This window comes from Corvus cornix, chromosome 18 (assembly GCF_000738735.6).
Source record: "Corvus cornix cornix isolate S_Up_H32 chromosome 18, ASM73873v5, whole genome shotgun sequence".
NCBI lineage: Eukaryota > Metazoa > Chordata > Aves > Passeriformes > Corvidae > Corvus > Corvus cornix.
Genome location: NC_046347.1, coordinates 8,154,949 through 8,170,147, shown reverse-complemented (window position 1 = coordinate 8,170,147; position 15,199 = coordinate 8,154,949). Strand labels below are relative to the sequence as shown.

Below are 15,199 nucleotides of genomic sequence, written 5' to 3'. Positions count from 1 at the left end.
CCCCGATGGCGGCGCCTGACGGGCGCGCGCGCCGGGCGGGCGGTAAAAGCGCGCGCGGGACCAGATTCGGATCGTCCGCGCGGAAGGCGGGGGGCGGGGCCTTTGGCCGCTCCCACGTGACCCGCGCGCGCTGCCCAACGGCCGCCCGTCTGTCCCGGTCACGTGACGCGGGCGACCCGGGTCCAGCTCGCCCCGCCTCCTTCCCCGCCGAGGCCACGCCCCCTTCTGATCCCACTCCCGCCTTCAGCGCTGTCAGTCGGGTTTTCGCGCCGCGGCCGTGACGTCACGCGGGCAGCGCGTGCCCTGCCCGCCCCTAACGTCACACTTCGCTGACGTCACCGGCCACCGGTCTGTGCCCCGGGACCACCCCCCGCTCCCAGTCCCGCTGCGCTTCCCGCCCCGCCCCGCGGATGCGCGGCCCTTCCGGGGGCGAGGTCCGCCCGCCCCGCCCCGCCCCCGCCTCGCTGCCGCCGCGGCTGCCCATGGAGGCCGCCGCCGCCGAGGTCGAGGTGCGGCTCCTCTGCAGGAGGCTCGAGAGAGCATTGAGGCGGCGCGGAGCTACCGGCGGGAGCTGCAGCAGCGGCTGCAGGGGCTGCACCAGGCGCGGGAGCAGGTGGGGAAGTAGGACGGGACGGGGCTCTCCGGAGCTGTCCCGGGACGAGCGGCCAGAGCCCTGCCCGGGCTGCGCCCGGTGCCCACAGGCGGGCCGGTGGGGGGGGGGCCAGCACCAGGGACCCCTCCGGGGCGGCGGCTGGGCCTGGCCGCTCCGCTCCCGGGGCCCGGTATTTGTCCGTGTTTCCTGTCCGCCGGGAGAGCCGGGATGGGCCTCAGGTGTGGGGAAGGTGGAGGAGGGGGAGCCCCGCCGAATCGAGGGGTTATGAGAGCCCTGGGACCGGCCTGTGGTCTCGGTGGGTGCCGGAGATGGAGGGCGTGGGAGTGGGCAGATGTGGGACATGTCGGAGGAAAGGGATGCGAGCTGAAGTCTGTTACTGAGCTGAGCCTCATTTTCTGGGATGACAGGGAGGTTCCTCAGGCAGGAGTAAAATCTTAAGGAACTACATTTTCCAAAGTAGCTGGGTCGCTAAGTCTGATTTAATAGGGAATGTTATACCCATCTTCGCATCGGATACCTGCCTGGGCAAGCTGCTCCCTGGTTTGGATGATGTGCTGAAGGCTGCTGTCCCCATGCACCACAGTGCCTGGGTCACGTACTCCGTGGGTCAGGCAGGAGGCTTGCCAGCATTCCGGGTTAGCTGGTTTGTCTGCAGCTGTGCACTGGAGCCAGAGGAGAGTTTCCATTGGGACTGTGACCCACCCGCCGGGAGATGCAGGAGGAGATAGGCAAGTGTGGGCAGGGAGAGCCATAGTGCAGGGCTGGCTCCTCTGCTCAGGCAGCCTCTCAGCATTTGGGGTTTTGCAGACTGGAAGTGATGCCTTGCTGTCTTTGATTCAGCTCTGCAACGGATAAATAAAAACCCAAACAAAATCAAACTCAGCGAGTGTTTCTGTGTTGACCTGTTAGTTTTTCTGAAGCAGATCCTGTTAGTGTAGAAACCTGCTGTAAATCTGCTAGGAGAGTGTCCTGCTCCCAAGTGCATGTGGGTGATCACTGGACATTTAATTAGTCAGCATTGAAACCACAGGCTGCTTAAGAAAATAAATTGTTCATGGCTGTCTTTAGTCCAAACCTTGTAATCTCAAAGTGTTGCTTGGCAATTCCAAGTGCAGTGAAAGGCAGCCCATGTGCCTTTGTGCAGTGAGTGTGTAGTTAGCTCACCTTTCCTTTTCCTCTCAGGGGGAATTTCTTTACTGTGTGCATGTTTATGTTTTCTCTCTTTCCATCTTCAGGACCACTTGCTGTTTTGTGCACATCCAAGAGTTCCCTGTGTTCCCAAAGTGCTGAGTGTGCTAGACTGGGGTTCATGTTGTGGCAGCTTTATTATTTGGGGACTGGTGGGCAGATGTGATAGAGCTGGATCACTTACATTGCATCCTTTTCCTTTGGACCAATGGGACATGATTTTCCGCAAACTGCACCGAGCTCTGTGTGTTCAGGGACTTGCATTTCCTCTTTTGCATGATGAGCAGTATCTAATCCTGGAGCTGAGCTGCTGAATTTGTATCTGCCTGTAATGGAGGTAAAGAGCTTGGAGAAGTGACTGTTCTGCCTTCCTTTGCCCCACCCCTTCACAAAGCTAAATACTTCCTCTTTTTTTTTTTCCTCAAGCATTGAAATTACAAGAAAAGGGAAGCAGAGCTGTGTGGCAGCTGCAGAGCTTCATGAATATTAGTTGAAGAGGAAATTTATTTTACCTAACCAGAGAACTTCCTGTGTTGGTTGTCTGTACTTCTAAAGATCTAGAAATTACGTGTAAGGCCATGAGTGTGTTGCAGCATTTCCTTGTGTGTGTGACTTAGAAAAGTTGTTCACAGGGAGATGTTCACTTCTGATTTTTGCATCTTTAGCTCAGGGATGTTCAAGTGTGTTTTCTTCCCTAAAAGTCAGATTCAGCAAGTTTGCTGACATTTTAATAAACACTTGTAGAACCTTCCGTGGTCGGGTTCTTCCGGAATCAAAACAGACTTGCTGTTCAGCCTGTCCTGTCACCAAGGGGGGCTGTTTGAACAAAATTGAAAAGAAAGCCGAGGATTTTAAAAATCCAGTGAACTGATAGGGCTTGGAAAACTGCTCCTAGATAGTTTTCAAAAAGTCTGATAGGTTTTTGTTTGCAAGGGGGATTGCCTGTATATGATGCCAGGTGGTTTTTGAGTAGGATTACAGCAGTGGGGGTTTTTTGAGGGGCAGCAGGGAGGAGATCTACAAAGCATTTGGATTTTTCTGACAAGAAAAATTCCTTGATTGAAGCACCCGTAATCCAGTTTGTATTTTGTTTAGTTAATATGCTCTTCCCCTTGTCCAGGCTGGTTTCTTTGCCTCCCTCCCTGCTGTACATGTACTAAAAATGACTTCACTAATTTGTTAACTGCCAGTGGTCATTTTTTAAAGCAGACTCCACTTGCAGCTTTACTGAGCAAATGAGATGCTTCAGAAAAATAAAAGATGTGTATGGCCTTTGCCTTTATCCTAAATCCTTCTTTCCTGTTACCTGAATTCAGATCAAAGAAAGTGCAACATTGACCAGAGATGTGCTTGAGCAGCATTTTAGCGATTTGAAAGGGACCCTAAAGAAGCTTCTGGATGAGCGACTGATGTCCCTACTGCAGGAAGTGGATGTCATAGAGCAAGAGAGCATCAAGCCCCTGGATGAGTGCCAGAAGCTGATAGAGCACGGAGTCAGCACGGCCGATGATCTGCTCCGGGAAGGTGAGGCAGGACCTGGTGCTGAGTCTTAGCTCTGCCTTCCAGTGTGAGTCTGTCAAAAGTCTGGAATTATGAGCAGTGTGTTTGGCTCATTTTGGACTTATCTCAAACTAAATGTTAAGAATTGGGTAGATGTAGTGAAGAGCTGATCAATATTATCTCCTACAAATCCATATTTCAACATTTCACTCCGATCCTAGGTTGTACGTATGTCAGTGTAGGCTCTCCTAAAGGGCAGGAAGTACTTATTTGGGAATTATTTCACTACAGAGAAATTCTGTACCTCTCCAGGGTAGACAGAAAAGTATGTCAGGCTACTTTGAAATAAAATATATGGTGGATACCACCATAGCAAAGTGTCTATTTTGGTGAAGTAAGTTATTTCTGTCTTGCTGAAATAGCAGCTGAAATAAACAAATTGTCCTCCTACGTGTGATTATATTTGCTGTTGGTGGGGAGCATGAGGAATGATATGGCAGCTGTATGGGGAAAGTTTCTCTAAAAAGTCTGAAGATGAGGCAGACAAAAATGGCCATGTGGAATATTACTGTAAGGGCCAGACTATACCCTACTGATGCTAAATACCTCGGCAGAAAGGAATGTCACTCTTGCCTGTTTTCCCCGGGCTGGAGAACCTACTGAGGGCATGTCTGAGCCATGAGCGTGTTGGCAGTTTCCTTGCATTGTTCTCGTGTCTCAACTTTAACTTTCTTTCAGCATGAGCTCAGTTCTGGGAGCTAAAGCACATTGAGCCATGTCCCAGGGGTGGGAAAGCTCCCAGTTCCTCCTCAGCCCTGAGCTTTGTGCTGGCCTGGGAGCTCAGTGCCTCCTGCTCACAGGAGCAGTGACAGTGTTTAAAGGATTAATTTGTTGGGGTTTTTTTCTACCACCACAACTCTAGGACAGCTTGTATTCACCTTGGTTTTATTTTAAGTCTCACCTTACTGAGTCAGGGTGGTGGCAAAGATTGCCTGTGTTTTGTGTGAGATTCTGTGGGGTCTCATGAGAAGCTGACTTGCTGCACTTCCCATCCCCTGGGTGCTCTGAGTAGGAGCATCACTGAGTGCTGTGGGCAGGACAAGCACACATTGCAGCTAAGTCAGAAAGGAGTTAAGCCTCCGTGGTTATTAAATCTCCTGCTGCCAATTATGACGTGTGCTTTCCTTCAGAGATTTGTAACGTGCGTAATCCTCCACTTGGAAAAGGACTGAGCTTGCTGAAGTTGTAAATTATCCTAAAGTCAGGAGACTGGAGCATATGTCTCTGTAAGATGAAGTGTGGGGTGCTACTTTATATGGAAAGCTTAGGAAAATGTTTGTATTTATCTCCACACTTCAATGCATGGATTATTTCCTTCATTGTGACAATAGTGCCATTTTGATTGTAGCAAATAGAACAATGGTTGAAATTATTTCTTGCTTTCAAGTGTCTGCTTTTTTATTTTCTGATCAGTGAAGGTACTTTGCTTTTCTCTTCATTTAAAGCTGATGGAGGAAGGGATTATTAACCCTGACTTTTGGCATCATCTGACCCCAGTTCTGCTCCTGTCTGAGACCTGAGGCAAATTATTACATCTGTTATGGGTGTGTCTACAGGTAGATTTGAGAGCTTCAAAAGTTGCTAGATAGGCTTTATATTGTTACCTGTAATTGTATTTTCTAGCTAAGACTAGCAAAAGTGCTGAGAATGCTTCACATTTAATTGGTTGTTCGTGTCAGAACTGGTTATTCTTTGAAGCAAAGAATGCCTTCTGTGGACGTTGTCTCATTAGAATATTTTTACTGTTTGGTTGCAGGAGAGAGTGCAGTCGATGGAGATGTGGGAACACAGAATGAGAAACTTTGCAACTTTACAAAAAAAGCTTTACATATTCAGCTAGATAGGTAAGACACCAACATTCTGAGGTGATCTGAGGCAGTGGCACATGTGCCCTTCTTTGAAGAGGATCTTTTCTCTTTTGGAACAAATGTTTTCCACTCTATTGCCTCAAAAGATTCATTTGAGGTGCTGCTGTCCTGTTTGTTTCACAGACTCTTATTGGGGCTGGTACTTAGAGAATGGAGGGGATTTTCACCCTCCGTATGTTCTGTGGAAATAAAGGCTGTTTATTTGCGAAGGATGAAGCCACTCCCCATAGAACAGCCTGTGTTTCAGAGTATTTACTGACAAACAGGCAGTCTGGTTAGGGCTGAAAACACAATGTTTTCTGAGTCTTTTAAGTTTGGAGTGCACGTGCCAATTTCTGCAGCTGTTCTCTCTTTGCAAATCTGCACAGATTCAAGTGTATGGATGAAATATGAATTTGTAGAAGCTGGCCCCTCTCATTACAGTGAACTTTCCTTTCTCAGCTTACCAGAAGTGCCCTCCTTGGTTGATGTGCCTTGTTTATCTGCCCAGCTGGATGACTGCCTCCTTACTATACTGAAAAATCAAATATTCAGACATGGAACTGTGGCATCTCGCCCACCTGTACAGCTGGAGGAATTTGTGGAAAAGCCTGGAGGTATTTTAGTCCGATGGTGTAAGGTAGGTAAAATATCCTGTTGGAAAATCCTCTAGACTTGCGTTTTTTCTAAAAGAACCCAAGTAATCCACCTTCTTTCTGAATTCTCTACGGCTTTCGAAGGACTAGTCCACTCCAGTGTGGAGTTAGAAACTTGAGAAGAGCTTTTTATGGTAATGGTGTCATTTAAAGGCAAGGTAGCCTGGTGACGGTGTGGTTGGTGCTGGGGTTTGAGTCTGCCTGGCAGTGACACTTGCGTCAGCAGATCCAGGATGAGGCTGGACCTGCTCTCTTATGCTTTTACCCCTAAGCATGTTTGTGTTCCTAGGGAGATGCAGTGGGTTGAAAGAGAAAATATTATTATATTGGTGTTAGCTAGTCCAGTAGCTTTTCTCTTTGACACACAGAGACTATTTTTGAGTAAACCACTGCTGTGATCTGATGTGGTTTAGTTGTTGTTGGACAGTTCTATGCTCCTTGGCAGCATCAAACAAACTTTTGTTGTTCTAGCAACTTCCAGTCGTTGTTGGCCACCCTTCACTTGTAAAGGATGTGGACTCAGGTTATTAAACCATAGGCACTGCTCTCAGGTGGGGTCTGATTTACTGTGGTATAGAGGAATTCCCTGGATTTGGTTGTGCCTGGGGGATATTGAAGGGGGCTTTTTTGAGGGGGTGTGTGTGTGTGTAAATATCTTTGGACTTAGAAATATCAAAGAACTGGAAATCATTCTTGGAACAGTTTATGAAGGACAACAGTCATTTTCCCTTGCTGTTAAAAACTGGCACAGAGTTTCTTCTGCAAAGTTGTTCTCAGCTTTTGGCTGAAGGATTTTTTTATATCTCTGCTAGAATGAACAGCCTTCTGTTAAATGTTTCTTCCTCTGTAAATATTTTTTAGCTGTAATAATTCTGATACATCTTTTTATTGGTTCAGACACTGATGTTAGTTCAGACACTGATGTGTCTACAAGGCACATTTTCTGCTCTGAAATACCTTGTGAGTCTGATCACCTGCAGTGCTGTCCTAACATGTGCCCCTTCAGAGAGAAAAGGAGAACCAGGGGGATCCTTATTAACGCAGTAAATGTTCCTGCAGGTGGATGATGATTTCATACCCCAGGACTACCGGCTGCAGTACCGCAAGAGCACTGCCAGCCACTTTGAGGATGTGTATGTGGGCTCGGAGACAGAGTTCATAGTGCTGCACATTGATCCCAACGTGGATTACCAGTTCCGGGTGTGCGCCCGCGGGGACGGGCGGCAGGAGTGGAGCCCCTGGAGTGTCCCCCAGATTGGCCGCACCACGCTGGTCCCCCATGGTATTGGTCATCCTGAACCCTCAGCTGCTCATCAGCACTCCGGGGGGGCTGCAGCTGGATGGAGCTATGCTTGTGTGATGGGGGGTGTCTCCAGCTATGGGGTGTGCGTGTGACATGTGATGAACTGTTCCTCTGTCCTACAATTCATTCTTTTCTTCCTTGGCATGGGGACACTCAGTGAGCCTTTCACAGGTGGCTCACTGCTTCTTTAGCCTTGGAAAGCATGTGAGCCAGAAGAAAAGCATTATTTTTCCCTTCTCCCTCGCCACAACGTAAGCATTTTTGATGACATACAGCTCACAACAAGCTCTTATCTTGGAGAGAGAAAAATTTAAATTTTCTCTTCACTTAAAAATTTGTAAGCGCAGTGGGTAATGAAGGGTTTTCTTTGCCTACGATAAGACTTGGCAGGGATTGCAGCAAAGAGTGAACTCCTGGGGAACTCTGAGCTGGAAAATACTTTTTGTAATTGCAATTTATTTGAAAAACAAATCTCTCCATAAGAAAAAGGCAAAACCAGCCCCTGTTATTAACATAGCTTGAGCTGCATGAGGTGGACTGAGTAGACATTGGGATTGGCTTGATTTTGCACAGACAGGAGCGAGTTGAGGTTCACAATTTCTTTCTTGTTTGTTTGTTTTCTTTGAAGAATGGACAACTGGTCTGGAGGGTTACAGCTTGAGCAGCCGAAGAAACATAGCACTTCGGAATGATTCTCAATCGTGTGGTGTGCTCTACTCCAAAGCTCCTACTTATTTCTGTGGGCAAACATTAACATTCAGGCAAGTCCTTTTTGGGTGGCTGGTGGCTGGTGCATCCCCTGTGAGCTGTCACATCTGAATTGTGTGTAAACCTGAGGCATGTTTGAGTTTTAAATCAGCTCAGCTCTAGTCAAGGTAGTGTCTCTATGTGACATCTTTAGTTCTTTAGTTCTGCTTCCTGGCTTTGTAGGAAAACACCTGATGTTTTTGTAGGATCTGCGGTTATATAAAAGAGAGATGAGTGAACTCCTGAGGGATGGTAAAATATAGCCCATGCTGATCAGATCTGTGGAATGTTGAACTTCCTGATGTTTTGTAGCAGCTGTTACTGGCTGAAGTCAGTGGCGCTTTGCCTCTAGTTCCTTTTAACCTTGGGCCAGGGGTTACTTTCCTTCCCAGACTATTCACTGGCTCTGAAGACTTTGGACATGAAAACACTGATGTGCTGTTGGGATGACAGTCTGGCAGCAATGCCTTTAACATCTGAGACAAATAGTGCTGGTCAGACTACTAATGCTGAAACTGGCATTAGAAGATCCAGAGTGGAGAAGGGATCTTGTGAATTTCAAGCTTTCCATTTGACACAGAACATGATTAAAAACCTTGGCAGTTTTTCTGCCTGTAGTCCTATCCCTGAGATGATGCTGTTTAACAGGGTATGAGGAATGTCCTTGTGGATATGTCAGTTGTAATTACAGACCTCAGAGACTCTGAAGCTTTGTTTCATCTTTTCCCTGGTTAAATAAAACTACTTGCTGTACAGCAAGCAACCCCCAAAGGCAATCAAAAAGGGCTGTTCATGACACTTTCATTACTTATTCCATGGTGTTTCATTTAACCCTTCCTGATAACAGATTATGTTAACTTCAGATGGTTGCAGTGTGAGGATGTATTCAGTTGCCCTGTCTGAGATAGGTAAAAAGATCTAAAGCTTTCATTTGAAATCTATTGCTAGATTTTACTTCTCTTGGCTCAGCAATGCCTGTGAAATTAAAGGCAGAACCTTGAGGTTTCCCTTGAGGTTCTCTCTCAGTCCAGTGCCTTTTATCATTTTTTATTGGTAGCATGTGAAAATGTTTTGCTTCCCATTTTGGTTATGGACTTCTCTCCAAGAGGAGATTGTTTCAGGATGGCAGAGGATGTGTCCACAAGAGCTATCGTGACACGAATCTTGAGATTGAAGACAGCCTCAAGAATTGGTTGTGTTCCCCTTCCAAGGTCCAGGAGTAGCTTCTTGTTTGGAAGTGTGAGAGATTTTCCTGAGCAGGGAGATGTAGTACTTGGTGCTTGACTTTCTCCAGCTGTTGGAACACAAGTTATTATTCACAAACAGCTCTGGGGGTTCTCTGTGTTCAGGACCCAGGCACAGCTTGTCAGTGAGAAGTGAAGCTGTGATAAACACAGTATTTTGTATCTACATTTTAAAGATAAGCTGTGGTAGTTGTCCTGAGGTGAAGCATTTGGCCAAGCTGTAGGAAAACATCACTGCATTAGGTCAAATCTCCTCGTGTTTCTTTGCAGCCTCCAGGGAGCTGCCCTTAGGGACAGGAACATTTCTCTGCAGTGACCTGCCCTTCATCTCTAAAGCTTTGTTTGCTGTGGGGAGCCACAGTCCTTCTGGCCAGGCTGGTGATTCGGGCTCGCCCAGCAGATGCCCTGTGGTGGTCACGCTGGCTTTATCAGGAACCCAGCACAACTCTGCTGACAGCTGACCGTGAGGCAGTGCCTGTGATCCCACACAGATGGACCTTTCTGTGCTCTGAGGCAAATAGAAACTGGTGGTGGTTCACTGGGGTTCAGTGTTTGGGCTGCAGTGGCAGAGAGGTTTTGTTGTGTGGCATTTTTGTTGTGCACCAAAATCAATTTGAAATTGCCTTTAAAGTTGCTTTGGGAAAACATTGTGGATCCCTTCCAAAGTAAAAGCTTCTTGGAGATTTAAATAATTGTTTTCCCTTCGCTTTACAGTGCAAGGCTACTGCTCTTTTAGTGACATTCCCAGGGGACTGAAAAACCTAATGGAGTGCAAAAGTAAAACATGGTTCCAATTTTATCTTCCCGGTGTGCCTCAAAAGAGTTAACCCATTCTGTGCCAGTCCACTGCCCTCTTTAATTGCTGGTTCTTGAAAGCTTTGCTGAAGTTTTCCCTTGTTTGCCAACAACCATGTATCAGTCTGTTCTTTCTCTCAAGCTGCAATGAAAATAGCTTTACTTTCTAGGAAAGACCATCTGAATTTCCTGAGTCAGTCAGGCTCTCTGTAAAGTAGGATTTAGCACCTTTGAGAGGTGGCAGTACTAGAGAAAGGACTCAAGTCCAGAACAGCCCTTCAGCGTACGAACTGTGCAGCCTCGCTCCTCTGCTGGGGCCCAAAGGGAACTGAGTCCCTGGTCATTTGCAAAACTTGTTTGCATTTTCTTCAGAGATTCTTTCCCCAGACTAAAACTCCAAATACAGCTGAGCAGAAGCCAGACATGTAAATGCTCTTCTAGGCATTGCTTGGTTTGCACCAAGCTGATTTATTACAAAAGCCTAAACCAAACACACCCCCTAAGCAACACCCCATCCTCATCCCATTACAGCAGAACATGGCAGGGCCCAAAAAACCTATTTTGGTAATGCTTATTAAATCCCTGCTGAAACTACTGCTGTCTTGTCATAATACATGATGCTGACCAGTAATCTGATATAGCTAATTGGCTAGCTGAGCACACTGTCTGCTTCAGACAACTGGAAATCATTTCAAAAGACCATTTCTAAGATGTGACAGTGGAGAATAGTATTAAATACCATTGGAAGTTTGCAGGAAGCACGTTCCTATTTTGTACAGATTAACAGAGTATTGCTCAGTGGAGCTCTTGGGAAAGCTGGTAGGAATTTTGGGGATCTCCCCAAAAGTTTGGATGAATTTGTTGAGAGCCATGGAACACAGTACAGGGGTCTGGTGTGACAGGTTATTACTGTCTGGATTTCATGGTATGTTTTGATTTAAAGCTTCAGGTTTTGACTTAACTTTTTGCTTGTTAGAATTGAGACCGTGGGCCAGCCAGACCGACGGGACAGCCTGGGAGTGTGCGTGGAGCAGCAGAATGGCTACGACTCCCTTCAGCGGGACAAAGCTGTGTGCATCAGCACAAATGGTGAGTCTGAACCACAGAATTCCCCCCCAAACCCCACAGCCCCTGGCTCTTTAGATCCCTGCATAATATATGAGCAACTTTTATGTATGTGCTGCTTGTGCAGTTAAAAATCTTTGGTGAGATCACAGATCTCCTCTTCCTGCTTGCAGTTATTGCAGCCTGTTCCATGTGACAAAAGAAATGCAGCAGCGTTTTTTCCCTATTTGTTTGCAAAAAATGGGGAGATGTGATCTTCCATGTTAGTACATGCAGAAAATGAGAAATGGTAGATCTGCTGACTGTTTCAGGGGCAGTATTTGTAAATGGAAAAGAAATGACAAACCAGCTGCCTGCTGTTACTTCTGGCTCGACTGTGACATTTGACATGGAAGTTGTGCAGTTGGGACCCTGCAGCAACGAGGGAGGAAACTTCAAGCTTCGAGTAACCATCAGCTCCAACAACAGAGAAGTGGTCTTCGACTGGGTACTTGATCAATGCTGTGGATCTTTGTATTTTGGATGTTCATTTTCATACCCAGGCTGGAAGGTTTTGGTGTTTTAGCAGTGAGTAAAGGGATTTTTTGTTCTTGCTGTAATGTTAAAAGCTGAGTTTCCAGCTGTTTGACAACAATCTTGTAACAAACCCCTGTCTTTATAGTACTTGAACTCCACTATATTGTACTTCATACTGGATTCATTTAAACAATAATTGTGAAACATTTGATTTGTTACTCTGGAAAAAGCTAGACACAAGCATTTGTGTAGGCAAATTAATTTAAGCAGTCCATCAGACCTTTCCCTTTTTTCCTCCAGACTTGATTTTTGTCAGTATTTCATTGTACTCGTCTCAGGGTACGCGCGTTGTGTAGAATTAACTTCGCTTAAAACTGCTGCTCTGTAAGCATTTTAGGGGTGGTAATGGACCAAAGTTGTATTTATACCACTCAGAGCACAGTATTTAGAGTGGCAAGGTCCTGCTCTGCTTCCTTGTGCACGATGCTGCCTTAGGAGTCTGAGTGGACAGTGGTGCGCCCACCTGTGGCAGCTGCTTCCTCCGCGCACGGTACTGTTTGTCCCTCTGGAGCAGGGACATCTGAGCCAGCCTGTTCCTGTCTCACTTAAGTGCCTTATTTCAATACTTCTTGAACTGTTTTCTGTGTTGTCACTTGGAATGTTTTCTAGAGTAGCTGCATGGTGATACTTACATCAATGGTGCAAGGCTGCCTCAAGCAGACCAACAGCCAGCGCAGGATGTTATCCTGATCGTCTCTGAATGTCTTCCCTGGTTACAATTCACATGGATCCTGTGTCAGAGACAGTCTCAGTGATTTGGTACCTGGCCTCAACCTGTGGATTGGCAGCTGTGGTTCCTCAGAGCCCTCCTACCATGCAGAGACAACCTTCTCTTACTGTCTGACAACACAAGGGCTGTTGTGATATGCAGGATTCCTGGCAATCCCAAATTCTGCCTGGGAATGCTGTGCAGTCAGTGCAGGTGTATGGTCCCAGTACTGCAGACAGACTGGGCTGACACAGCTGTGCCTGCTGCTGGAGCTCCACCTGGAGTAAGGGAGATGGGCTTTGGGAGTGGGCTTCAGGCAGACCCTGCCTGCACAGATTTAACCTGGGGCAGTCAGAATTGAAGAGAGGGTGGTAATTAAGCTGTCTCCATAGAATAGGATGGGATAAAAAATATTGTGAATTAAATGACTTGGAGTTCAGAAATTATATAAAGTTACATATTTTTCCTCTAAGGAGCAACTACAATGGGTAAGCTCAGTCTCAAAAGAGAGCTTATTCCTGGTCAAAAGATTTTAATGCTACTGGATTTAAAGAATATTTAAAAGCAACACTCACTGAGGGGTTTCTTACCTCATGTTCAATTAAAATTAAATATATTTTATCACGTTAGAATAGCATTATTTTTATAAAGCCTAGACAATCATACTGCCTTTCCTTCAGTGGCAATGTGCTACATTAGCCCTCTATATTACCATAATAAGCTTAAAGCATAAAAGCTTATTTTACAATTAATTAACATTGCCCATACTCACACTGTCAGTACATCAGCCATCCTGCCTGAATTTTTCCCCAAGCAGCTGTAGCAGGGGTACAAGAACTTCAGACAAGGAGAATGGCTGTTGGTATTTATACCATTTACAAGAAAAAAAAACGCATGCGGATTTAGATGGGTGCTGCAAAGAACCTGCACGAGGCAGGGTTAGGTTGGAATTGGCTGTAAGACATGAAGTGAGAAAGACTGAACTGCTGCAGGTCAGATCATCCACTGTTAGCAGCAAAGGCCCTGCAGTACTGTCAGTTTTTCAAGCTTCACTAGTTCAGTGTCAGGGAAAAAGAATACTAGCTTATCCTGTGCTTTCAATGTTACTTTAATTCTCCTGTGAAGAGTGTTTTCAGTACTTTTACAATAAGATTCAGTAGATGAAAGTGTCAGTCCTGTTCAGAGGGTCAGGCTGGCACTCCAGATAGCAGCCGACTTAAATCTTGCTCCACATAGTAGTGCTGGCAGTTTTATTTACACACTTCAGGTATCAGGTACTAGTTGTAACTTCATACTTTTACGATATGGAAACTAAAATTGTGAATATCCACATTTCTGAGGTACCAACGGGTCAGGTACCCTTTAATCTGCTTTTGGAGGGGCTGGTCAGACTGTAGATTCTGCAGGATACTTACATATTAGAAAATAAAAAGCTTAAACCTTGAATTCAGGTACTTCCAGAGGTGGCAATGCCGTGTCAGGTTGTCCAGAATATACATAAAAGCAGCTGAAGGTGACTGTGAAGGCCATGGGAGACCCCTACTGCTGCCCAGGAGAGCTGAGGAAGGCAAGAGAAGTTTTTCTGCCTTCAGGCTTTAGCTGTGTGTTGAACGAGGGCAGATTGCCAATCGTTCTTTCATTGTTATTGTGTTTTTGTTTTTTATTTGAACTTGGCACAAGCCTTGCTGTCCAAATTCCAAATGAGGTACTTTCAGCCACCTCTTGTCTTGGAGCTGCACCTTGTGAATGGGGGAAGAGTGAAGAGTCTCAGGGCAAGAGACCTGAGCACTAAAGGAACAAAGGATGCAAAGAAGTGGAAGAGGCTTGAAGTAAAAAGTGTAAATTCTGTTCTTCTGCAGCAGAGTTCAGCTGGATGGAAAACCTGACACTTCCTGTACAATTTGCACCTATAGCTCTTGGAGCTCTGCAAGTAACAGTGTTAATGGCTTATGAAACCCAATCCTGAAAGTTGTTTTCCTAAGCTAGTACATTCACTTACCTCAACTAAGACTTGCGTGTCAAGAGAAATTTGAATTTTTTTAAATAAAAATTTTATCCCTCAACCGTGTATGGTCTAGGAAATTATTTATTGGGGCATAAAACTGAGAACCACAGCAGTCTAATAATATAAGGAAATGTTTTCTAGACTACTGCAGCCATCTTTAAGAGCTTAGCCCCTTTTTTTTCCCCATTTTTTAAATCTTCTGTCCCTCAGAAGTCCCAGACAATTTATTTCCAGGTTTCACACCTGTGCACTTACCTTTATATCCAGATTTTAACTGACATATCTTACAAAAATATTTTTCCCCTTCTTTTAATAAAATTTGTTAAAGCATCTATGAACTACCCCTCAATATTCCACCACGTCTGATTTGTCTCATCTCCATTTTACTGTTCGCATCTCTTACTGGTGCATTCAGTGGTGCAACTCTTACACATCTGTAGTTTTTGGCCAGCAGCAGAGGTATTTAATCACCTTCAAATGAAGTCCTTGTTGGACTAACACACAGCTTTACTTAGTTCCCTTAGTTCTGCTTTACCTGGAGCCTGTTCCCGTTCTTTGGTCTCTTTTAAAGGAAAAACAGCTTGTGAAACCAGTAAGTGAAGTTGCTGACTTGGCAGCTTTCTCTCATAAATACTCCATTCACATGAACTTTCTTCATGACAAGATGCCAAGTGTTTCTCCTCCAGAGCTGCAGCGTCACTCTCAAATCAAGCAGCCTAAAAACTGCAGGTTAGTCAGGGAGCATTTACCCACTCCAAAGCCTTTGTTTTCTTGGATATGAAACCACAGCCAGATTTGTAACAGGGAACATTTCCACTTGTCAATGATGGCACCAGACTTCTGTGAATTAAGAAGTATTTAACTTGGAACAACACTGTCACAATTGCCCTC

At 45.6% G+C, this 15,199-nt stretch overlaps 1 protein-coding gene across 1 annotated transcript; it reads left to right on the top strand.

The window, feature by feature from the left end:
- The first annotated feature begins 482 nt into the window (after window positions 1-482).
- Window positions 483-14,371, top strand: CRLF3 (cytokine receptor like factor 3). Its single transcript, XM_039562079.1, is given in 9 exon segments — window positions 483-516; window positions 519-613; window positions 3,118-3,325; window positions 5,118-5,205; window positions 5,671-5,848; window positions 6,924-7,146; window positions 7,796-7,928; window positions 10,930-11,042; window positions 11,330-14,371. Coding segments are annotated over 9 exon segments (1,326 nt in total). The 3' UTR covers window positions 11,584-14,371.
- The last annotated feature ends 828 nt before the right edge of the window (window positions 14,372-15,199 follow it).